The 23,812-nt window shown below is 41.9% G+C and overlaps 2 protein-coding genes across 2 annotated transcripts in view; one reads left to right on the plus strand and one right to left on the minus strand.

The window, feature by feature from the left end:
* cdc73 (cell division cycle 73, Paf1/RNA polymerase II complex component, homolog (S. cerevisiae)) overlaps positions 1-23,812 on the plus strand; it is a 31,601-nt gene that overhangs the window by 6,902 nt on the left and 887 nt on the right. Inside the window, exons 9-16 of the mRNA XM_053628520.1 lie at positions 3,060-3,138; positions 3,373-3,437; positions 15,951-16,008; positions 18,931-18,966; positions 19,426-19,513; positions 19,762-19,923; positions 20,592-20,692; positions 22,774-22,915. Of these exons, the coding sequence (XP_053484495.1) occupies positions 3,060-3,138; positions 3,373-3,437; positions 15,951-16,008; positions 18,931-18,966; positions 19,426-19,513; positions 19,762-19,923; positions 20,592-20,692; positions 22,774-22,915 (731 nt within the window). The remainder of the gene's footprint in view (positions 1-3,059; positions 3,139-3,372; positions 3,438-15,950; positions 16,009-18,930; positions 18,967-19,425; positions 19,514-19,761; positions 19,924-20,591; positions 20,693-22,773; positions 22,916-23,812) is intronic.
* Positions 4,110-10,634, minus strand: LOC128609771 (beta-1,3-galactosyltransferase 2). The gene is made up of 2 exons (XM_053628525.1): positions 9,880-10,634; positions 4,110-6,989 (listed from the first exon to the last, which is right to left on the minus strand). The coding sequence occupies exon 2, from the start codon at positions 6,950-6,952 to the stop codon at positions 5,789-5,791; it is 1,164 nt and encodes a 387-aa protein (XP_053484500.1). The 5' UTR covers positions 6,953-6,989; positions 9,880-10,634; the 3' UTR covers positions 4,110-5,788.

The following is a 23,812-nucleotide window of genomic DNA, read 5'->3' on the forward strand; positions in this document are numbered from 1 at the left end:
TAGCGTTCTGAACTTGCGTTTCATCGGGAACGTTTTCGTAGGCCGTATCGCGAAATGTTTGTTTGAAGTCGTGAACGAAACAAGGCCGGTGTATATAACTTATTTTACCCCTCTTACTCCTAAGTTCCCACAGTATTATGTCCCATAACCCTATATTCCCCAGAGAAACAGCACGCCAACCCTGACTTCCTGGGCCAAAATCAACATTTTAGTTTTAACATTTTTAGGCCTTGAAACAACTTATAATAATGTATTTGTGTAATATTACTTTGTAAATGAAGCAGTTCAGTGTTTTTACTAAACTTGGAGCACAATTCTTAACTGGAGAAATTATAAAAAAATGCTCGCTGAAATCCTTATACTCATTTAGAAGTACCATACGAGCATCCGCGTGGTCAATGCCTATTATAAATAATAAATAAATAAATGCATTTTAGCGCCAAAAGTCAAGTTTCTGGTGATGATCAGACCAGCAGGTAGTGTTTTCACGAATGCACAGAAATGGTCCCGTTATGACTCCAGACCCCTGCAGTGTCAGTCGCACTGGTTGATGCTGAAGATGAAGACGGATCAGGGTCTGAATCAGGAGAGTTTGCGTCTCTATCGGTTTCGGTTTCAACATCGCCTGAACTTTCACTGCTGTCACTATCTAGAATCCTCGCTCTCGGCTGTGTAACTGTGTGTGTTTTCTTTTTTTTCACTGTTTTAGATGTACCTGTGTTCACTGTAGGTGTAATTTTAGCTGGAACACGATTAGCTTTTCGCTTTGGCATTTTTAGTTCACTTCTACTAGTACACCAATATTCACGCTTGGATCAGCTTCATCGTAATGACGGCGTAATAACGTAATCACGTCGTGACGTCATCAACCTTCCCGGTCAAAAAGTAATAATTAAATAAGTAAGGAATCATAGCAGAGTAATGCCAGTACACTGGCCTTACGGGGATAACGTTTACACTGTAAATCCTCTATATCGGCCTTAAGGGGATTTGACATAGACGACCAAGCCGGTATATCGTCCTTACGGGAATGGATCAAAGACGGGCAAGCCGGTTTTCCGGCCATACGGGGTAAGAGGGTTAAACACTGATTAAATTGAGCAACCGTTTAAGTTGAAGTAAATGTAAATTGTCAGGGAATTTGCGTAAGTGCAGTATATCGATATCGTGATAAATGATATCGAATACCATTTTTCCGAGATATCGTTGGTACGGTGATTTGTTTTTTAAAACATTTTTAATACAACCCCAATTTAAAAAAATTTGGGACGCTGTGTAAAATGTAAATATATAAACGGAACGCAATGATTTGCATCTCGTAAACCTGTATGTTGTTCACAATAGAACGTAAACACATCAAATTTTGATATGACGTATATAGTTTTGAATTCAGTGGCCGCAAGACGTCTCAAAAAAGTTGGGATGTGTTTGTTTTTGGGGGGGGGTTTGTTTTTGTACTGTTTTGCAGATGGTTTGTTAGCTAAATCGTGTATCGTAGAAATCTTCTCAAGTATCGTGATGTGATATATTTGTCATATCGTGCAGCCCTGAAGTGCAGTCTGTTTTTAGAGCAGTACTCATGCACAGGGTCTGTATTTGAATACTCGATGTCACGTATTGCAAATATAGCTCCGCCCACTTTTAATCAGGAATAAGTAGAGGTCAGAGGGATTCGGTTTTGCAGTTCAGAACATGCTGTATATAGAACAGTGAGGCACGAATGGTTTAAAACAGGATGAGTGCGACGTGTATTGAAATCCAGGCGTAGTTAAAGCAGAGCTATGCTTCCCACCCCACCCCCCTTTCCCTTTTTTTTTTTTTTTTTTTTTTTTTTTTTTTAATTTTAAACTGTGGCAGTATAAAACGCTATCAGTTTCCCAGCATGTCGCTGCCATTTGTCAAGGAAATGAAGCTTGAAATGAACTCCAGCATGTTGAGTGGGGAACTCGATTATGTCACCCACTGAAGGCCAAAGCATTTAGGCTCCCTACCTGTGAGACACGGAACAGCAGTCACGGCACCGAGCGTCTGCTGTTTATTTGGATGAAACGCAGACGGAGTGTGTTTAAGGCACACAGATGGCTCTTACCTAGATTAGGCCCGTGCTGATAGTGTGTTATATAATACGATGTGATGTTCTACAAGAACACTCTGTAATAGGCTGCCTGGAGCTTTTTTATGTTTGTATTTGTGCTTCTAAGATAAGCACAGCTGTCCTATTTCGGACAAATGAGATGTCCAAGATGAATCGTGATCCAGTGATGATGATGATGATGATGGTCCATGGCAGTGTAGATGCTTTTGAGCATTGAGGGGACAACGAACCATTAATCACGATTCATGGCAGTATGGCTGCATTGAACATCAAAAGAATCATGATTCTTCTGATAGCAGCATGAGTGGATCTGAGCATCAAACGAATCATGATTCAGTGGTCATTGTTTGAAGCAGTGCGCACGCTTTGAGTGTTGGCTAAATTACGATTCGGTGTAAACGATTTGCGGCGACGTGGATGCTTTGAGCATAGTGTGAATTGTGATTCCTGGGTTCAACCAAATGACAATTCAGTGATTGATTGATTTATTTATTTATTTAAAATAAATTATTTTTAACCCCGACCCCCCCCCCCCGCCCGGATTAATTTCATGGCCGTGTGAACACTTTGAGCATTAACAAATTGTGATTCTTTTGAACCGGATTAGTGGCGGCGTAAATGCTTTTTAGCCTGCACCAAATCCCGTGTTTCCCCCCCAAAAAAAGTGAGTGAATGATTCAAATCACTGAAATTTATTCCTTTTTCATGACTAATCGAATCAAAAATTGCTTTTGCGTCCGTTAGAGTTAGAAACCAGTGAATCGTGTGTCAAAACAACCCGCCCGAAGTTGAATCCGATACTGCGTGGGGAAGCGGTTGATCTTTTTGTATGACATTCATTGATGCAGTTTAATACAGACGCATCAAAATCTCATTCTCTGCCTCCGTAAATGCCCAGAGAACTCCTTAATATTTTTGTCCTACGCTGTTGCTGATTCTGTTTTGTTTTCTTTCTTCTGTAAAGGATCCGACGATTCGGAACAAACAGCCAGTGCCTGCGGCGTACAACAGATACGATCAGGAGAGGTTCAAAGGGAAAGAGGGTGAGTTCTACACACACTGACCTGGTTTTCTTAGAGTTTAAAAGCTCTAAGAAGCTCTAAAGTTTCTTAGAGCTTTCTCTAGAGTTTATACAGAATGGTGCAAAAAACAAAAAACATCAAGCGAGCGACAGTTCTGTGGGTGGAAACGCTTACAGGTGCTTGCTTGTGTTCGTTTGTTTGTTTGTTTGTTTTAGTAGAAGTGTTGTTCCTTATTGGATGCTGTTTTTCTCACAGAAACGGAGGGATTCAAGATCGACACGATGGGAACCTACCACGGCATGACGCTGAAATCTGTGACGGTAAGACTCCCAGAGTTATTTTTTTTTTCTTCTTTCCTTTGTGTGTCATTGCACGACATTTGTTTGTTTTTGTTTGTTTTTTGAGTGGCTGTGAAATCAGAATATGTATATTCTTCTTTCTCGGGCAGCGTCACTTGCATGTTTTTGTCTTTTTTGTTCTTGTTACGATTGTAAACTTGATGAAGGGTAAGTGCTAAATTATTCTTTTGGTCCGTGTCATTTAAAATGAGCGTTTAAAGGGTTTTTTTTTTTCTTAGCCTGCTGTTAAAATGCTCCGCCTTTTCCCCAGATGCTTCTAAATAGTGATTTAATATTAACGTAATATTATTTAAAGTGCTTTCTGTTTAATTAAAGAACAGTTCAGACACCATTCGTGGGTCAGTCATGGCCTGGTTGGAATGGTTTAATTGTTATAATCAAATCCTAGGGGGAAATATAACAGTAATGGGCATTTTTATGGGAGGAAGACTTATTTAGGATTGTTGTGGGGTTAATTCTTATTTATTGGGGTTCTTTCTGAATTATTTTGGATTTATCTGGGTTTTTGTGTATCTGGATTTATTTAAGGTTATTTTAGGTTTATTTAGAGTTTTTGGGATTTATTTAGGATTAGTTTGAATTTATTTGGTGTTAAGCTGGATTTATTTGGGGTTATTTTAGGTTTATTTAGAATTTTTAGGACATATTTGGAATTATTTTGGGGTTATCCTGGGTATATTTAGGATTTATTTAGGGTTATTTTAGGTTTATTTAAAGAGTTTGGGGTTATTTGGGATTATGCTGGATTTATTTGGGATTTATTTTAGTTTATTTAGAACATTTTTTTTTTAGGATTTTTTTGGGTTATTTTGGGTTTATTTAGAATATTTGGGGGTTATTTTTGGTTATTTTAGGTTTATTTAGAATAGTTAGGAATTATGTAGGGTTATTTTAGGTTTATTTAGAATATTTAGGGTTACTTTAGGTTGATTTGGGATTATGCTGGATTTATTTAGGATTTATTTGGGATTATGATGGATTTATTTGAGATTTGGGATTTATTTTAGTTTATTTAGAAAAATTTTCTAGGATATATTTGGGATCTCCTTCTGTCTGTCTTCTGTCTGTCTTGTATGTAAATATTACCGTGTGTGCACCTTTTTAATATGAGGGTCATGAATATTTTAAGTAGTGCGATTGTAACGGTCATTAATGATAATAATAATATCATGAATCATCATAAGACATTACACTCTTATAGGATGGTCGTTCCTATAGCGCCAAAAACGTACAAAAAATAAGCTAGAAGCCTTAATTGAATCCTGTCTGCCGTGGGAACTAATTACCTGAATTTTCCTGAAATAAGATACATCCCCTAGTCAAACGTCACGAGGAACAGAATAGCTGTCGAGTGAACATAGTGTCGCTCAGTGTCATTTGTACTGCTTAGCGCACAGAGCATCCATACGCGCCGAAGCGGATTAAAGGATTAACGCGTTGTAGGTCGATTTTAAAAAAATAATAATCTGCGTTCCATTTAGGCGGATGGGAAACAAAATCCTTTCTTTTACAATAGAAGAGGGGAAAACTCCCTGTGTGTGTGTGATGTGACTTTAATATCGTCATATGTGTAATTTTAGAGCTACAGCTTTATTCTCCTTTTTTTCTTTCACACCCAATCAAAAATGTTCCTGTGTTTCAGTTTAGTTTTTTAATTTTTATTTCTTAAACAATAACACCAAGCAGGACCTCTTTATCTGTTAAATTATCATCTCTTATCATAGAGAATGGGGGGTCGTGGCCTATAAACCTCAGAGTGCATAGAAATAAAATAAAAAAAAAAAACCTGTGTTAAAAATTAAATGGTAACAATAAAAAAAAAAATGAGACAAACATTTGGAGCCACATGTCATGTCAGATTTTTTGGGGGCGGGGGGTGCGGGGGGTGTTGAAATGTGATGTAAGAGCAGCTCTGAAGCTTAAACCCTAAAAGTGTGACCGCGATCATTTAAAATAACGTCAGTAATAACGTCTCACTACTGGTGTACATTTTTATTCAGTTTTTCATCGGGGTAGTGTTGTGCATGGGTCGTTTTCCTTGTTTTCTTTCTTCTTTTTTTTTTTTAACACTTTATTTAGTGGTCAAAACTTAAAGAAAATTTCACAATAAGAGCACTTACAAACTGTGTTTTGTTTTGTTTTTTGTCTTTTTAAATTGTACTCAATCGTCATGTTAAGATGGTTTACAACGCAGCATTTCCTTCCAAGAGTAGTTCAGCCTGATTTACTTGGCAAGCAGCGATTCCTCAGCGGTAACCCTGGTCCTGGAGGTTACGCTGATGACTTAAGTGATGGCAGAAAGATTCGGTGCGTCACTGCACAGGGTTGAGCACGGCTTTGTCCCGGTGAAGCGTCGCTGCGTTGTTCTTGGCGAGCTGCGCTTTGGGCACTTTGCATGCTCTGTCCTTGTTTTTCTGGAGGTGCTCCCAGTACTTGACGAGCTCGCTCGGGCGAAACTCGTGCGAGGTGATGAGCTGGCTGTATTTGCAGCTGGAGTAGGAAACCTTCCAGTGGTTGAAGAGAAACTCGTTGGGCGGCAGCATGGGTTCTATGTTGAGTTTGGAGAGACAGAGTCCGACATAGACGTCCTCCAGGTGCAGCCTGCGTATGCTCAGGGATGTGGCGTAGATCCGCTTGGCCATGTCGCCGGAGAAGACGTAGCCGGTTCCCGAGCAAAACGTGGGGTAGCTTCCGCTGGGGTACAACTCGGGAGGCATGTACCATTTGCTGTCCTTGTTTCGATTGGGCTTGTAGCCTCGCATGAGGTACCCGGTGAAGTACATCTCCCGCGGGACGTTCGCTTTGAGGAGCTTGTGGACGAGGTACTCGGTGTTTATGAACATGTCGCTGTCTGCTTTCATGACGTACTTGGCTTTCGGGCAGTACCTCGACACCCAGTGCATCCCCATCAGCGTCTTGATGGTGAGGTTGTAGTAGGAGTCGACGTAATCCTGCTGGATAATGTCGCGATGTTGTTGACTCTCCGCCCTGAGGGAGTGCTGCTGTAGATCGCGCAGCCCCGAATCACGCGCGCTGTCTTTCACGCCCAGTAGAAACAGGCGCACGGTTCCTTCAGCCACGCTTTCGTTGCCCCACGTCTTCCGAATGGCATTCCTGGCTTCTGCGTTGTGAGGCTCGACTGGAATTAGCAGCACTAGGAAAGTGTTATTTTTCCTGCACTTGTCCGGTTCGTTGATGATGTACTTGTAAGGTTCGACTTTAAGGAAGCTTTCCGCGTTCTCTTCCTTGGCTAAACTCCGATTCGATCCCATGGCGGTCCTTAACGCCGGCTGAGTTGAAACAAGGGTGCCATTCACCAGGGACCTGGTCGGTGAATGATTCGGCGTCGCCGCCACTTCTTTCTCGAAGGTCGGCTTGTCCATGATTCGGCGGAAGAAGATGATGAGGACGACGCATCCCAGCAAAGCGAGCAATCCCGCTACTCGCGCGTAACAGTGCCGACGCCTGCACCGCATGGTTCTCCTGCTCGGGTCCGTTCAGACGCTGAAAGACCTGCAGGCAGAGAGAAGCTTGATTAATTACAGGTGAAATATTAATAACGCTACAAAAAAAAACACTAGCGTCACAAGCATGAATATAAAGCTGCACGTTTTTCACGTCATCTTAAATAACGCAAAAAAGAACATGACACAAAGAAGTTACATCGCGGGTGATAGCCACAATCACCACCATTCTGAGACCAACCCTTCCTTCCTTCCGGGGGGGTATTTATTTGATCTTTTTTCTCGTTTTTTATTTGAATGCTGCCCACACTGTAGGCTTCTGCATGACTGAATGGGGCTGATTGATTTCCAGCGCTTGCGAAAGGTTGAATGTGGCACGTCATCACTCAGAGAAATGTCTCCAGGCTCGTTTATTCCCGCAGCTCGACAGTTACGGTGAACATGCCGGCGTTATTCATGGATTTCCCGAAGACAGACAGGCAGACAGGTGCCAGCGTCAGGGCCCGGATCCAGCCGACGTTTCGGGTTTCATCTGTGCAGCTGTTTTACCCCGGGGGAGGGGGGGTATGTAAAGTAGATGAGTGCTGTGTATGGGGTATTTGGGGTGTTACAGTAGGGCAAAACGCTACAGCAGGAGTTGCTATATACAGCAAGCTAAAAATATATAAAGTAATAGAAACATTTTTACCCCAAAATTTCCTTCTTGTTTTTTTTTTTTTCTGTCTCTCGTTCTCTTTCTCTGTTTTTTTTTTTTAATAATTTTTTACCTTTTCTTGTTTCTCTTCAAATTGTACGTGTCATTTACCACCACCTTTATGACCTTAAGACATTATGGCGGGGGTGATTGCATGCAAACCTATATATGGCGATGTGCACTGATCACGTGTCGTAAAACCGTCTTGGAGAATTTAAAATTTTTTTTTTTTTTTCCCTTTCCTTCACCGGTTTGCACTGGTTGTAATAAGGGCACAGGCATTCAAGTGGAAACTTGTGCGATCAGTTGTTTTCAGCTCCTCTTTAATCCACGGCTTTACGCAGAGATCGGTGTACGCTCGTCCCAAAAACAAAAAGCCCACCCCAACAACTGTTGATCACCTTTCCCCTAGTTATAGTCAGTGAAGGAGTGTGACATGGAGACCTGTGTTCCAGAAGCAAGCCCTTCAGAGGAAGCACAACTCGGGAACATGTGTCACGGCCCTTTTTTTTAAAACCCGCTTTTACGATTATTTACATTAACTATGATCCATTGTTGACATGATGGTTCACGACACCACCAGACACCCCCTGCTTGAATCATGAAGGCTAGTTTCAGCTTCTCCGCAGCGCACAGCTGCCGACTCGGAACAAAGAGCTGCTTGTGACCAGGAAGAACCACACGAAGGCAGGAGTACAGGTTAAAGGTCACCGGGGGGGGGGGGAGTGAGAGAAATGACCCAAAAAAAACCAACCCAAATGGCGTGTTTCGAGTCACATCCTACAGAGTCGAAAGTATGTCACGACTCGCGTTTTCGTCAGAAGCGGAGGAAGACTACGCTCCGGCGCTCTCGGATCCCTGACCTTATACGCCTGTGTGCATTCGTTCTCTCCTGCTTAAAGAAGGTTATGTTTGCATGCTGATGTAAATGAACTCTCCATCCGTATCTGCCGTGCGTTCAGGGCAGAAAAACGACCGTCACGGGGACTCGCCATCAACACAACAAAGTTGCTTTCGTTTTTGTGCCTTCCTGTGTACAAAAGCAACAAACGACGCTCGTGGCTCTGTGTGTTGATACGGATATATATTTATTAATACATTAATTTATTTATTTTTCATTTTAAACAGAATGTAGAGTACGTGTACATCAACCCGCGTACGTTTCTTCACACATGTTTTGAGGAACAATTTATCACCTCAGCGAGCGACTCGAAAGAATTCTGAGACGCGCGTGTTGAGAGAAATCTGCAATTCCTAACAGCCCCGCATAATCAGTGTTGTCGTTTTTATAAACAGACGGTAAAGGCAGGCTTTTCACGCTACTTTTTCCTGAAGGTCGCGTTTAAAAAATAATAAATAAAGGCAAAGCAAAGTACATTATTTAACACGGAAAAGGAGGGAAAAATCAACTGTCATTAAATACTTTCCCTTTTTTATTTTTACTTGTTTAATTTTTTTCCAGCATGCTATTGTAAATTGTGGAATTTCCTAAAAAGCTTAATTTTTATCACATCAGTATTACATCCTTGTTACTGGCTACATATTTAAACACTAGCTAAGGACTACGGTATATACAGTAGTATCGGAATTTGCTGATGATGAACATTAAAAAACAATCACACCAGTGAACGAAAGAGCACTCTGACGTACAAAGCGATATTTTTAACACTTCCTCATATCAAATTTAAGTACGAACAAACAAATCTCATGCAAACGTTTTGCGCCAGTGTTCGTCTGCTAACGACGGCCAGATGTTGGAGCATTTAATAGGGTTTATTTATTTTTTTTTAAAATTATATAAACATTTCTCTCCATCTGTTCGGTTCTCTCTGACTGTTCTGCTGGTGGGATATTAACGGGTGCCCTTTTTTTGCATAAACGTTTTCAGGGATAAAAACTGATGCGGAGCGTTTTTGGGTTTGGCTCTGCATTAAAAAAACAACAAAAAACACGTGTAAAATTAACAAAACCTGTTTTAGTGACTCTCGGGATGCACTTGAGTTTGAACATGTAGGAAGCTAGCTCAAATGCACACTGAAAATTTTGTCTTTTTTTTTTTGCTGACACCTGATGATGATGATGATGATGATAATGACGGTGGTTTATGCATACGCATTATAACCCATTTGCTGATGTACCGCATCATGCAGTTTTTCAGAAAAGCGAAGAAACAAACAGGCGGTGGGGGGTGGGTGGGGGGGTTTGGGGGAATTGCGTGGCGTCGAGTGCAGCCTGACGTACATACCTTTCACAGAACGGAAGCTGTCGCTCAGAGATAACGGCACGCTCGCCATGGGTGTGCCTCGTTTTTACCGGCGCATGCTGGCAGCCCGACTCGTGCCGCTTTCCCGTGCGCATGATTTTAACGCGCTTCGGCGCTTTCGCAATCCCGTCCAAGAGCCTACTTTCCCCCTCAAAATGCTCCTCTCACCACAGCCGAGAATGTGGACTCGTGTGGTGTTTTTTTTTCTTCTTCGTTGTTTTTTTTTTTGTGTTTAAGACTCCTCCTCGTGTATATTAGTCACTCCCAAGGGTGGAACCCGAATCAAGATGACCGGGGCTTGAAGCTGAGATCTTTCACGGCGTGTGTGTGTGTGTTGCTAGGCAGAACGGTCGCCTTTTTTTCTTTTTTTTTTTTTTTTATCCACGTTTGTGCTCCTGCGTTCTCTCAGTTTCTTTCCTTCGTCTCTGCAGCTGCGTCTGACGGTCTATTTTTACCCACTGCCGCTTCGTGAGGCGTTCATCCGCGCTCCCGCTGAACACTGTGTTGCCTTGCTGTTCTTGCGCTACCACTGTGTGCTGGGGGAAGGGAAGGGAAGGGAAATGCTAGTGTACTTGGCTGTGTGTGTGTGCGCACTTCACTCACGTGACCCTTTTATCTTCCCTCCCACCACATTAACAGGCCACAGAAAGGGTGTCTCTCTCTCTTTCTCTTGCTCATCCAGCTGTGTAGTCTCCGTGTGTTTTGCCAGGATCCTTCTGTAAACTGATCTTTCATGTGGCTTCGTTCGCATCACGAATGATTTGCTACAGTGTGTGTGTTCGTGTGTGTGAGGGGGGGGGGGGAACACGTACACATCAGATTTGCAGAAAGAAGCTTTCACACACTAGACAGATTAGGCTACAGTGGCAGGAAACATGCTTCTTTCACTAACCGAATGTGCGTGGAAGAGGCCGGAACCTTATTGTAATTGTTAGGATTTTTGTCGTAAAGACAAGCGAGACTGGGCCCGTTCGACCAAACTGTGGCGCTGTAGCTCTAGCACACTTTTATTTTTATTTTTTTGTTTTGGGCAGTATCTCATGAGTCCTGTGCTCCTACAAACAAAACGCTGGGTTTTGAACTGTTTAGCTCCACCCACTTAGTTTTGTCAAATTTGGTGAGGAAAATACTTGGGAGATTGTGACATTTGGAAACAAAATGGCCACCATGTGTTCATCTTTATTAAAGTCCTCATTTGCAGCACCGTAACGCTTATTTGATGGATCGGAGCAGGGTTTTTTTTTGTTTGTTTGTTTTTGTTTTTCTGTTGATTTGGTCACCTTTCTAGATCTAGTAGCTTCCACATTTAGTTCCTAGTGGTCAAAATAGGAACTGCAGCATGCACTAATAAATGGTTGCACACTGAGGGAGGAATGATGCTGCCGCACGCTTTGGGGGAGGAACAGCAGACTGGACCGTTTCCCACAGGGTTGCCAGATTGTGCTAGTTTAAAAAATAATCCACCAAGATCCTGTTTTATACCAAATAATCTGAGTTGATTTCTAATCAGTTTTTTGCAGAATAAAAGCCAAAGTGTAAATGTAAAAGGTGTGTGTGTGTGTGTGTGTGTGTGTGAGCCGTTTCTGTTTGGGTCAGATTGGGTCAGAAAACTGGGTGTTGTACAGGCTCGTAGATGTTTAATTTAATGACTAAACGAAAGTCCGGTTAGATGGTAGTTAATGTGTGCTTACGTTCGTAAATGTTTTACTTCAGGCTACCAGTGTCCAACCCAAGCAGTGAAAATCTCTTCAGGAAGCTTGTTCGTAATCCAGCATCCAATTTAAAAGTACATATACGCCGAAAATTGCTTGCGGTATGAAGTCTGAGGTAATAGCATTGGCATGGCTTGTTGGGTTGGAAAGTACCAAAGCGGATGTGATCCAGCATGTGGACAGGGAAGACAGAGACCTGTTATGTAAATGTCGGGCAGATAGCGCAGGTATGACGAGCGCGGTACAACGATGGAATTCAAACCTGTCTGTTGTGTTTATGCAGTTGGAAAATTGCTGTTTCATCGCATTCGTAAGGGTTATTAATAGAGATGCACCGATGTATCGGCCGTTAAAGGCTGTTTTTCCCGCTATCGATAGTTTAAAAAACGTACGATGATCAGGGCCGAATGTATCCTGTCAATCAAACGAGGGCGGGAAAAACACATCGATTTTGTAAAGATGATGTCTCTTGTGTGGGATGATGACAAAACAGCAGTTTGTAAACTCTGTAAGCTCTGGACTGCTAAAATTTTTTACACCGGAAGTAGCAGCAATGAAACGAGCAGAACACCCCCCCCCCCCACTACTACTATGAAGTAGTATATTTCATATGTAGTTAATGTTAATGAGTTAATATCATCCAAAAAAAAGATTTATATTAGGCCTACATATTACCAGTTTGATGTTCAGTGATGAAGTAGAAATGTGTTTGTGGTGAGTGAATGTGAAAACCATCAGGAGGTTTTTTAGAATTCTTCTCCTCTTTGTCTGGCCTTTTCCCATATCTACTTGGGATCAGCTCTCCTAGTCTTGTGCCTCCATATTGCTCTGTTCTGGGTCGTCGTTGGGTCTATATTGTCTCTAGCGAGGCCTTTATTTATAACATCCATCCATGTTATGCGGGTTCTTCCACGGCTTCTCTTTCCTGTACCAAGCTCCAGCACTTTTCTGGTCATGTGGTATTCTGGTTTTCTCGTCACATGTCCATACCATCGTAGACGCGCTTCAGTCAAATTTTCAGGTAGTGGTCTGACTTTAAAACTGCCCCTGATGTATTGTTTGGAACCTTATTTAGGAGTGTCAACCCTGTAGACCATCTCAGCATTCTCATTTCATTTACACTTAGCTTTTCTGTCTGCTGTTTTTTAAGTGGCCAGCATTCAGCACCATATGTTAAAGCAGGTCTCACAGCGGACTTATAAATCTTGCCTTTGATTTGCACTGGCATTCTTTTGTCACAGAGCACTCCTGTTAAACTTTTCCTTTTCAGCCACGCTGCATTCGCGCAACTCGAGATATTGGCGTCAGTAGAGCCATCGCTAGATAGAATGCTACTGAGGTATTTAAAATTGGTGACTGGGTTAAGTGCAGAGTTTTGGAGCGAAATTGTGTAATGTTCGTTGCTGTATGAAAAGTTGCAGTGCATATATTCGGTCTTCTGTCTGCTTATTATAAGGCCAGCATTTTCCAGCACAGCTCTCCATTCTTCCAGGTGTTGTTGGAACTCTCTTGGGTCTTCGCTGATAAGGACGACATCGTCTGCGTAGAGAATGTCCCAGGGTGTTGAATGCTGCACCTCCGCCGTTACGTAATTCATCACCAGGTTAAAAAGTAGGGGGCTGAGTGCCGTACCTTGATAAACTCCTACTCTCACTTCAAAACAGTCGCTGATTCTTGCTGGGCAACGCACCTTAGTGGTTATGCCTTCGTACATGTCAGCCACTATATTGATGAGACATTCGGGCACTTTTTGTGATCGTTGAGCTTGCCATATTAGTGGTCTCGGAACATGGTCGAAAGCTTTTTCTAAATCTATAAACACCATGTGTAGATCTTTCTTGTTGTGTCTATGCTTTTCCATAAGGATTCAAATCGTATGTATAGCATCGATTGTTGATTTTTCTGCAACGAATCCGCACTGGTTTTCAGTGACATTAGTTAGATGCAACAATTTTCTATTTATTACCCGTTCCCAGATTTTAAAGGTGTGTGATATCAGTTTTATAGCCTTATAGTTCCTGCATAGGCTTATGTCACCTTTGTTTTTGTAAAATGGCACTAGGTAGCTTTTTCTCCATGCAGTTGGAATACCGTCATCAGGAATTTTGTTGAACAATGTTGTCAGGAAATAAACTCCCGGTTCTTCTAACCTCCTCCACAACTCTGACGGTATGTCATCAGGCCCAGTGGCGTTGTTATTGGCCATTTTAAGGACTGCTAATTTAACCTCATCTAGTATGATTATTGGCCAAGGACCTTCCACAGGTGCTTGTTCTTGAGGTGGTTCACATGGGTATGTTTGGTTGAGTAGTTCTGAGTAATACTCTTTCTGTCTCTGCTTTATGTCATCGTTAGATGTTAATAGGTGTCCTTGAGCGTCTCTGATGTACTTTGGTTTTTGTATCCTGGGTATCTCGGTGTCTCTGTTTTGCGACTTTAAAGAGTTGCTTATCATTAGGTGCGGCTTCCAACTTGGCATATAAATCTTCCTTAGTACCGGCCCTTGCCTTTACTATCTTTTTTTGCAGTGCCATAAGAGATACGGTCCTCCTCACTGCCTGTTTGTTGCCAGAGCTTGAAGTGGGCTTTTTTAGTCTGTAGTTTTTGCTGTACTTCTGCTTCCCACCTGTTAGGGTCTTTACTGTCTCTGGCTACACCTCTGGATACGCCCAGATATTCTGTTGCCTTTTGGTTACAGTACTTATGAAATTCATCCCACATGGTGTTGGCTGAGTGTTTTGTGTGATCTTTGTTTAGGTAGTCGGTTAACTATACACACAATCTATGCCCTTCTTCTTGATCTAGCTTATGCCAGCAAATTTTTGCAACGTTTTCAATTCTTACTTTCACTGGTCCCGGTGTTGTAAAGTCAGCGACAAGGAGTCGAGGTTGAGAAGTAAAAGGTTCTCCGGGGATAACTTTGCAGTCCCTGAATGTCTTGAGGAGACTTCGGTCTGCGAGGAGGTAATCCACCTGCATACAGTTTCCACCACTCTTATAGGTAATTAAGTGTTCTTGCAACTTCGAGAAAAAGGTGTTGACTATTGCAAGGTTGAAGGTCATGCAAAGCTTAAAATGTCCTCTCCTTGTGCGTTTTTGCTGCCGAAGCCTCTGCTTCCATGTGCCGTCTGGCATGTGGTAGTTTTTTGTCCGACATGGCCATTAAGGTCAGCTCCTATGTATTTTGACTCTGAGTCCGGAATAGACTGAAGCAGATCGTATAGGTCATCCCAAAATAGCTGCTTTTCGGCTTGTGGCAAACCGGTCTGTGGCGCATAGGCTGTTATGACATGACATTCATTCATGGTTGGTCGTCTAAATCAAATTTGACCATAAGAATTCGATCGCTTAATCTTTTCGCTTCAACTGTACGTTCTTGGAAGTACTTGTCCACAGCTATTCCAATGCCATTTTGGTTAGATTTGGTGCCGTTATAAATAAACTTAAAATCATTCCCGATCGACTGTGATTTTGCCCCGTCTCTTATATGCAACAGATGTTGATGCCTCTTCTGAGCAGTACAATTCTGCGCTGCGTCCCGTCATCGAACCCACATTCCAACTCGCTATGCGTACTTTTATGGTCGATGGAACTTTGCCGTCACTTCGGGGGACGCGCTAGCTCTTCGCGTTAGCTCTTTTATTATTCTCTTTCATGATTAGGAGATAGGTAATTGGCCTTTAGTTTTACGGCCGGTTGCCACCTGGCGCCAAGGCGCAGTAACCCCTCATGCTTACTGGGGCTTGGAATGCCGCCGTTGGTTTGCACTCTTCCGCCGCCATCCTCTACACGACATCCTGCCTGATGTCGCTGTCCTCCGCCGGCTCGGTATCAGAATATGTCCGAGTGGCCCGCCAGAAGGTTTTTTAGAATTCAGTTAATGTTAATATGAATTAATAACATTCTTATGAATTAATAACTTGGTTTAATCTTCAGAATTTAGCTAATGTGTTAATGTTGGAGTAATGTGCTTTTATTTATAAGACCAGTTACTGTGAAACAACTTGTTGAAATGGAGAGAATAAAGTTTTTATTTGCATTTCTTTCTGAATTGGGGAATTAATCTTTAATTTAAAAGAAGGCATAAAGGGCAGAGTTATCGGTATCGGCCGATATCACTCTGAATAATCGGTTATCGATATCGGCTGGGAAATTTACTATCGTTGCATCTGTAGTTATTAATGCTATTAAGGCAATCATTTCTCTGCTTAAAAGCTCTTGTAATAATTTTGACCTCCGAGTTATTCCTAACGTGCTTTACATCCAACTCGGATGTTAACTCTTCTTATTAACTCGGATATTAAGGTATTAAATATTAATACGTCTCCGATATCTTTCCAGGAAGGAGCATCAGCGCGGAAGGCCCAGACTCCTGCTATGCAGCCTGTTCCGAGACCAGGTGGGAACGAGTGCACATCCATCCATCCATCCATCCAGTCATGTGTGTGTGTGTGTGTCCATCTGCTGCATATGGCAGTTGATTAACTTGCTCATACACCCATCCTGCATTGCATTTTCAAGCTCAATTTCATGCGTCAGCACACAATTTTCCCCCAAATGTATCAGCACAAAATCCGCGCACGTTCCTCCCCGTCTTGATTTTCACCTTTTTCTACAAAATCACCCCATGGCGTAGTGGTCTAAATAATCATCTGCACGGTGTATTCGTGGACACTGAAGAGGACGCCTTTTTTTGGGGGGTTATTTTGTACGTCGCAAAGAGCAGAAATCTTCATGTGCGCGCAACGCAACGCGTCCTTGCTGATGTCGAATAATGTGTGGACGTGTGCTTGTGAGCTCTTGACACGTGCGAAGAGAAATGGAATTCATTTCCCAGCTAGAAACTTGACAGTTTACCGTTTACAGAAGAAATTGGAGTAAAAGAGGGGAAAAAATAAATAAATTTGTTATGGTTGCGTAAGCACAAAATGGACACCACCAATAGTGGTAATGATGTTCAGCGATTAATGCTTTTGAAAACTTTTTCATCCTCTTTTAAATCAGCTTTTGAGAGGGAAATGCACTCGCACAGCATGCACACCGAGACTAAAGGCACCCAGGCTTCACACAGCACGGCAAATCTGATTTGTTCCTTAAATCTGATTTTCACACCGCGTGGTCCGCATTGCAGATTTCTTTGTTTGCCTCTTCGGTTGGTTTAAAAGAAAGAAAAAGAAAAAAAATCCCACTGCGGAGCTGCTAATTATGTAGTGTACGTATATATTTTTAATTAGTGCAGCACATGAAGTAAGCCGGTTGTTTTATAAATCCACTCTTTGTCATAGATTGCAGTTAACCATCAGCTCAACGTGCTTACGCTCTTAGCATAAGTCTAGTTCTCCCATCCCTCAATGCAAACTAGAATGTTCCATGGTAAATACTGTTGCAATCATAATTATTCAACCCCTGTTGTGAATCATGTTTGTCAAAGTTTACAGGCTTTCAGCTGTTTGCAATGAACAAATCAAACAAAAGCGATTGAAATAGTTAAACAAAATGAACGCTTCAAGTGGTTTCCCCAAATTCAACTGAAAATGTAACTTATAATGGCTTCTCCAGTTTCAAAATTATTCAACCCCTTCATGGCAAGCATCTTTAGTACTTAGTAGAGCACCCTTTTGCTCTTATGACCTGCTGCAGAGCTTCTGGCAGCGTTCCTGAGGAATCTTATCCCGTTCCTCATGAGCAATGGCTGAAAGTCTGTAAATGTTGACAGTAAACCCGATTTGCAATGGGGGGTGAATCATTTTACTTGCAACTGTATGTGTCTTCTTGTCTACTAAGACTTATTTGTTAGCCGTGTTTGCTAACCTCTGTTTGTTTGTTTTAAATCTGGGGAAACGATTCCAACATGAGTTTGCCAACAGCGCCTTACAAAGTAGTGCACCAGTCATGTGGGTGCTCCACATCTCCAGTTCTGTCTTCGAGTGTTTGTTTTAGTGGTGTTCTTGTTGCAAATTTGTGTCACGTGTTAAAACCGACATCCTGGTCAAATTCAGTCCAGCGCAAACGAGCACGTTTATGTGCCTCGTGGGTGAAACTGCTTATTTATATTGGCACCCTCTTGGTAGTTTGCAACCTTCTGTTCAGTGTTAGATAAGACGTATTTGTACACGGAAGCAGCAGCAGCTTGCTCTGAGAATTGCACTCCAGTGTTGGTGGAGCTGCTGTATAAATTGTGGCAGACCACACTGAGCAGATGGTACGAAGTTGGGGTTCATGGCCACATGAACGTTGGCCTGTGAAGTTTTATAACTATACACCACAATAAAATCAATATATAACGTGTGGAGGAGCTTGAAGAACGTCACTGGTTATAAGCTGCAAAACGCCCGAGGAGCCTGGAAACATGCCAAATTTATACACTTCCTCCTGCTCAGGCTGCGCTCCCTCCGTTTTCCTCAATGCTTTCTTTTTCTTTCTGCTAATATATCCTTCTATCTGTCCATCCATACATCCATCTATGCATACATATATCCTTCATCATCCCGTACTCCTATCTAACTCCATCCACTACCTATCCACCCATCATTTATCCATCCCACTATGCTTATTCATCTACACATCCTCTATCAAGCCATCATTTATCCATTCTCCCCCCTTTATCCATCTACCCATCCTCTACTTATCCACCCATCATTTAGCCATCCCTCTATCCTTTATTCCTCTACACATCCTCTACCTATCCACCCATCATTTAGCTATCCTTTATCCATCTACCCATCCTCTACCTATCCACCCATCATTTAGCCATCCCTCTATCCTTTATCCATCTACCCATCCTCTACCTATCCACCCATCATTTAGCCATCCCTCTATCCTTTATCCATCTACACATCCTCTACCTATCCACCCATCATTTATCCATCCCTCTATCCTTTATCCATCTACCCATCCTCTACCTATCCACCCATCATTTAGCCATCCCTCTATCCTTTATCCATCTACACATCCTCTACCTATCCACCCATCATTTATCCATTCTCCCCCTTTATTCCTCTACCCATCCTCTACCTATCCACCCATCATTTAGCCATCCCTCTAATTTTTATTCCTCTACCCATCCTCTTCCTATCCACAAATTCTGACAGGCCCTCCCCATCCTCTACCTATCCATCTGTCTGCCCTCCATCTATCTACCAATTCACTATCAATCTATCCATTTACCCATCCTCTATTTATACATACACAGGAATTAGAGCATGATTTGGAAGCAATGGAATATTCTCATTATTATAATTATAAAGAATTATTGTAATTAATGTTAGTATAACTTATTAAACTGTGTTGTTTTCTTTACCACCTCATTTTCTCTTTGCAGTCTCACAAGCAAGACCTCCTCCAAACCAAAAGAAAGGTATTTCTTCCTCATCTTCTTGAACCAGAGTAGTGTCAGTATGTTAATGCATTGCCCTTTGAGTTTCTGTGCTTAACTCCTTATCAATAGTTACACTACATCACAGATTCAGAAACGTGTGTATCGAGTGAAAGTTATTTGGTAACAGTGCTCGATCGGATCCGGGTGTCACTGCTTCACTTAACGTCTGATGCCACATGCCCTGCTCTTTTTAATTGCTTGAGTTTTTTTGTTTTGTTTTTTTTTTCTCTCCCTCATGGCTGCGGAAAACTCATTCATTGTATCGCAGCTTTCTCACAGATACACACCTTTTTTTTTTTTTCTTTTTTTTTAATGTTCATGCAGAAATCCTGATCATGTTTTTGTTTTTAGCAAGCTTGAACATTTTCAATGTTTATCATAAAAATCCTGCACAGTATAAGGGACAGGAACTTCTGCTTTTTTTGTTGTTGTTTTAAGGCTCAAGAACTCCAATCATCATCATCCCAGCTGCTACGACTTCCTTAATCACCATGCTCAATGCCAAGGACCTCTTGCAGGACCTGAAGTAAGTGTGGTGGACTTTTCCCTTAATTTCACTGTAAGAGTAGCGTTTATAGTTTATCGCAGAGTTCTTCATTACGCCGTGGAAAGCTTTGCTGACAGACTAGTTAAATAGGATTAAATGAATGCTTCTGAGAAACTTGTGCACTGAGATTTCAAGTAGAGAGATCTTTAAAAACACACTGGCTAAGAAACGGTTTTGGTCACAGTTTTGTTTTGTTTTTTATTCAAAAACAATTTTTCTGCTCGTAGGTTTACAACGTCCGACGAGAAGAAGAAGCAGGGCATCCAGCGGGACAACGAGGTGCTGCTGCAGAGGCGTAAAGAACAGATTCAGCCTGGAGGATCCAGCATCAGCGTCACCGTTCCCTACCGTGTGATTGACCAACCGCTCAAACTGGTACCTCAGGACTGGTAGGACACAGGAACATGCACTCGCGGACATTTGTTTTTATTTCATTTGTTTATGCTTCTGCCACTAGGTCACAGTCTGCTTGTTTGTTTGTTTATTTGTTTATTCGCGGACTTGTGACACTGCAGCAGATCGCGTGCGGCAGCAGGTCACACGGACACGCCCGTCGTTTCTTCTGGATCGTGTTGTGCTTTGTGATTTTTGGATGCTTTTACTGTAAAATGAAGTGCTTTTGCACTTCAGGTGCCTTTTTTTTTTTTTAAATAAAGATTTTCTCCCTGATGTTCTGTAAACCTGGGTTTGAGAGATTTGCTAACAGGCTGCCTGGAGGTTCTTGTGTCTTCGGCTTAAATAGCACGTCTGGGGTGCAGCGTAGGATGCAAGCGTAGGCTCGGCGCAAAGCGATTTAATTTAAGACCGAAGGGCAAGTCTTAAGTTTCCTCTAGATGAAGACATAGTAATAAGCACAGTTTGTTTTTTAAAAAATATTTAATAAACTAAAAGTTTAGACCTATTGTGCAAACTTAAGCACCAGGTGGCTTTCACGGTCCTGCTTGTTTCTTCAGGGGGCGGAGCTTAGAGTGTTGTAAAGCTTGTAGCTTTAATTGCAACTTATAAACAATTGTGCATGTTTTAGCAAATTATTTTATTTCTGTTTCTCCTCCTCCAGGGACCGTGTGGTGGCAGTGTTCGTCCAGGGTCCTGCCTGGCAGTTTAAGGGCTGGCCATGGCTTCTTCCTGACGGATCTCCTGTAGATATTTTCGCCAAAAGTACGTATTTCTTTTGAAACACTACCAACACGTTACCATTGTGTGGAATCCAACACCGATCGTCGAAAAGACTCCAAGACAGTTGCGCTGTTTTGTGCCGACGAGAAGCCAGAGTAGCTTTTTGTATACGTTCTAAAGCTAACAGGTAAAAGGCAAGCGAAATAATATACTAATCAGTGCGAAAATCAGAGTGAGTTTGAGTTACAAAGCTTAGATTAGCAAAACAGTCTAACTGTACTACTAGCTACATCACCAGAGGCACAAATGATCTCCGCTACTTCCTTCTGATCTTCGTAATGTCGCGTTAGACATCTAACGAGAGGTCGTACGTGATGAGAAGAAGATTTTCTTCCGTTGATGCGCGTCAGATCGTTCCAAAAGGGACCGTGTGCGCCGCAGGGTTGGTCCAAGTCGATTGTTTGGACATGTCGCTTTACAGCAGCAAATCTCGCTTTAATACGCTTGTCAGTGAAATCGCAGCTCCATGTTAGGCACGCACATGTGCGCGTAAAAAAACGACTGATCATCTGTCACTCTTGCATTCAGTTTTATTTTCTATTCAGTATAGAGCTGCAACAACTAATCGATAAAATCGATAATAATCAATTATGAAAATCGTTGTGAACGAATCTCATTATTGATTAATTGGTCTGCACGGCGCGGGGGAGATTTATTCATTACGTTACTTCTGTTCAGAAAACACACTTCGGAGAGTACATACTAAAGTTGTGTCCAAAATGAAGTACTGCACACTTACACTATGCACTCTGCAGTACCATAGTACCTAGTGTGTGGATTTTAGAAAGGTAATATCATCTCAAATATAACACTAGCAATTTTTTTTTTTTTTTTTTTTTTTTTTTTTTAAATATAAACTAACTGGAAGTATAAGCCATGACGGCGCATGACATCATACGCACGCTAGCGTTAGCAGACACCTAGAGTCGCCGATAATGACTTTCATCAATTTACTTACTGTCAGCGTTACCTTTTATTCCCAACATGACCTCAGTCACCATCAGACAGAGGAGAAAACGCCACGTGACTGAGGAAGAAAGTGTGTATCCTCTGAGGCAGAGAGCATTTTAAACACTGCGGAAATCAAACTGATGCACGAGGACAAACTTGTGTTTATATCCAGAATGCTCCATTGTGTGCTAGGGGCAGGGTAAACTGGAGCAAGCTGTTTAAAAGGTTTAGTTTAATTTAAGTTTATTGTCATTATATGCTGTATTTGCGCGCTTGCAGTGTAAAATCTGTCGTTTATTATAATGGAAGTGATATGTTCGTAATGAGGTCGCGTTGCTGATAACGCGCGGTGTAAATGCGGTGATGCAGAGTGTAGCGCGAGTAAGATCTGTAATGTCTAATTAAAACACCATGATCAAAAGTAAACACAGGTAAAATAATATTCCTAGAGACAGTGAGTAACAGAAATCACAAAGTGCAGTGAAAGTGCGTTTTTATTATTAATTTAGGACTATAGTTTAATTAGGTGCTTTTTGTGCATCCATAAACATAATGCATAAATACTATAAAATAATTTTTTTATATATATATATATATATATAACTTGTGTGTGTGTGTATATGTATGTGCATTATGTTTATGGATGCACAAAAAGCACTGAATTAAACTGCAGTCCTAAATTAATAATATATATTCTGGTGTGTGTGTATTGAGTTCTTTTCTGTTCTGGACAAACAGTTGTGTAAAGTTTTAGTCTGAAGTTTATATTTGTAACACTCAGTTTGTGGATTTTATTTTAAATAAACAAAAAAATGGTACTGAAAGCTTGCCCCGCCCCATCCGATTAATCGAAAAAAATAATCTGCCAACTAATCGATTATGAAAATAACAGTTAGTTGCAGCCCTAATTCAGTATGAGATGGTTCCGGTTGCAGGTTTGGAAAAATCATGATTTTTTTTTTTCTTTCTAAAACGTCGAAGTGAACCCGTAGAGATGAAATGCCCCGAGTGTAGTGTGTTTGGTTTTTTTGTTTCCCTCTGCTCCCCCTGTAAACAAAGCTGTCAGTGTAACGTGCGGCGAGACTCACTGTTGACGTTATTTCGTCCCTCAGTCCGAGCTTTTCACCTGAAGTACGACGAAGCGCGCATGGACCCCAACGTGCAGAAGTGGGACGTGACTGTGCTGGAGCTGAGTCACCACAAGCGCCACCTGGACCGACCTGTCTTCCTGCGCTTCTGGGAGACGCTGGACAGGTACGACAACAACTCCACTACATTATCTCTCGGTGACATTAAGATGTGTGTGAAAGAAGGAAGGTGTGTTGTATAAAAGATTAAATGTTCTGATAGGGAGGACCGAATGTGTGTGTCTGGGGTAGAGTAGTAGTAACTGCAAGGGTGTATAGCTTTGTGTGTGTCCTTGACCTTTTGTCTTGTGTCTTTATTAACTGTTTGTATAACAGGTATTGTCTCAAGTACCTGATGTATTTAATCAAGGACTTCATTAGTTGCACCAGGTGTGCTTGAGCTGGAACACATGAAATACCAGAAATATATGAAATACCTGCATAGGGCAGAAAAAGGAAGCGATCAACGTCTGCAAGCATATTTCTGAGAAGGCAGGTTGTGAAAAACCCTCAAGTGACTAAAAGAACTGCAGCAGTACTTGGTGCAACAGGCACTGAGGTTTCAGTGTGCACAGTAAGGTATGTACTAAACACAGAAGGTTTCCATGCATGAACTCCAAGACGTACACCATTACTGACCCAGAAGCACAAGAAAAGTCGGCTCAAAATCATATAAATAAGCCACAGAAGTATTGGGATTCTGTTCTGTGGAGCAATTAAAAAAAAGTGGAACTTTTTGTCACGAAAGAATGAAGAAAGAACACACTGTCCACAGTCAAGCATGGTGGTGGCTCAGTGATGCTCTGGGGCTGCTTTGCATCCTCTGGCACTGGAAACCTTCAGCGTGTGGAAGGCAAGATGGATTCACTGAAGTATCAGGAAATCCTAGGAGAAAACATCATGCCGTCTGTGAGGAAGCTGAAGCTTGGGCGTCACTGGACCTTCCAACAGGACAATAATCCCAAGCATACCTCAAATTCCATCAAGGCTTGGTTGCAGATGAAGTCCTGGAAGATTTTACAGG

The sequence above is a fragment of the Ictalurus furcatus genome, chromosome 7 (genome assembly GCF_023375685.1).
Source record: "Ictalurus furcatus strain D&B chromosome 7, Billie_1.0, whole genome shotgun sequence".
Taxonomy (NCBI): Eukaryota; Metazoa; Chordata; class Actinopteri; order Siluriformes; family Ictaluridae; genus Ictalurus; species Ictalurus furcatus.

What these genes read in the sequence shown, in the direction of transcription:
- LOC128609771 (XM_053628525.1), bottom strand. Translation starts at nt 6,952, where the DNA reads ATGCGGTGCAGGCGTCGGCACTGTTACGCGCGAGTAGCGGGATTGCTC.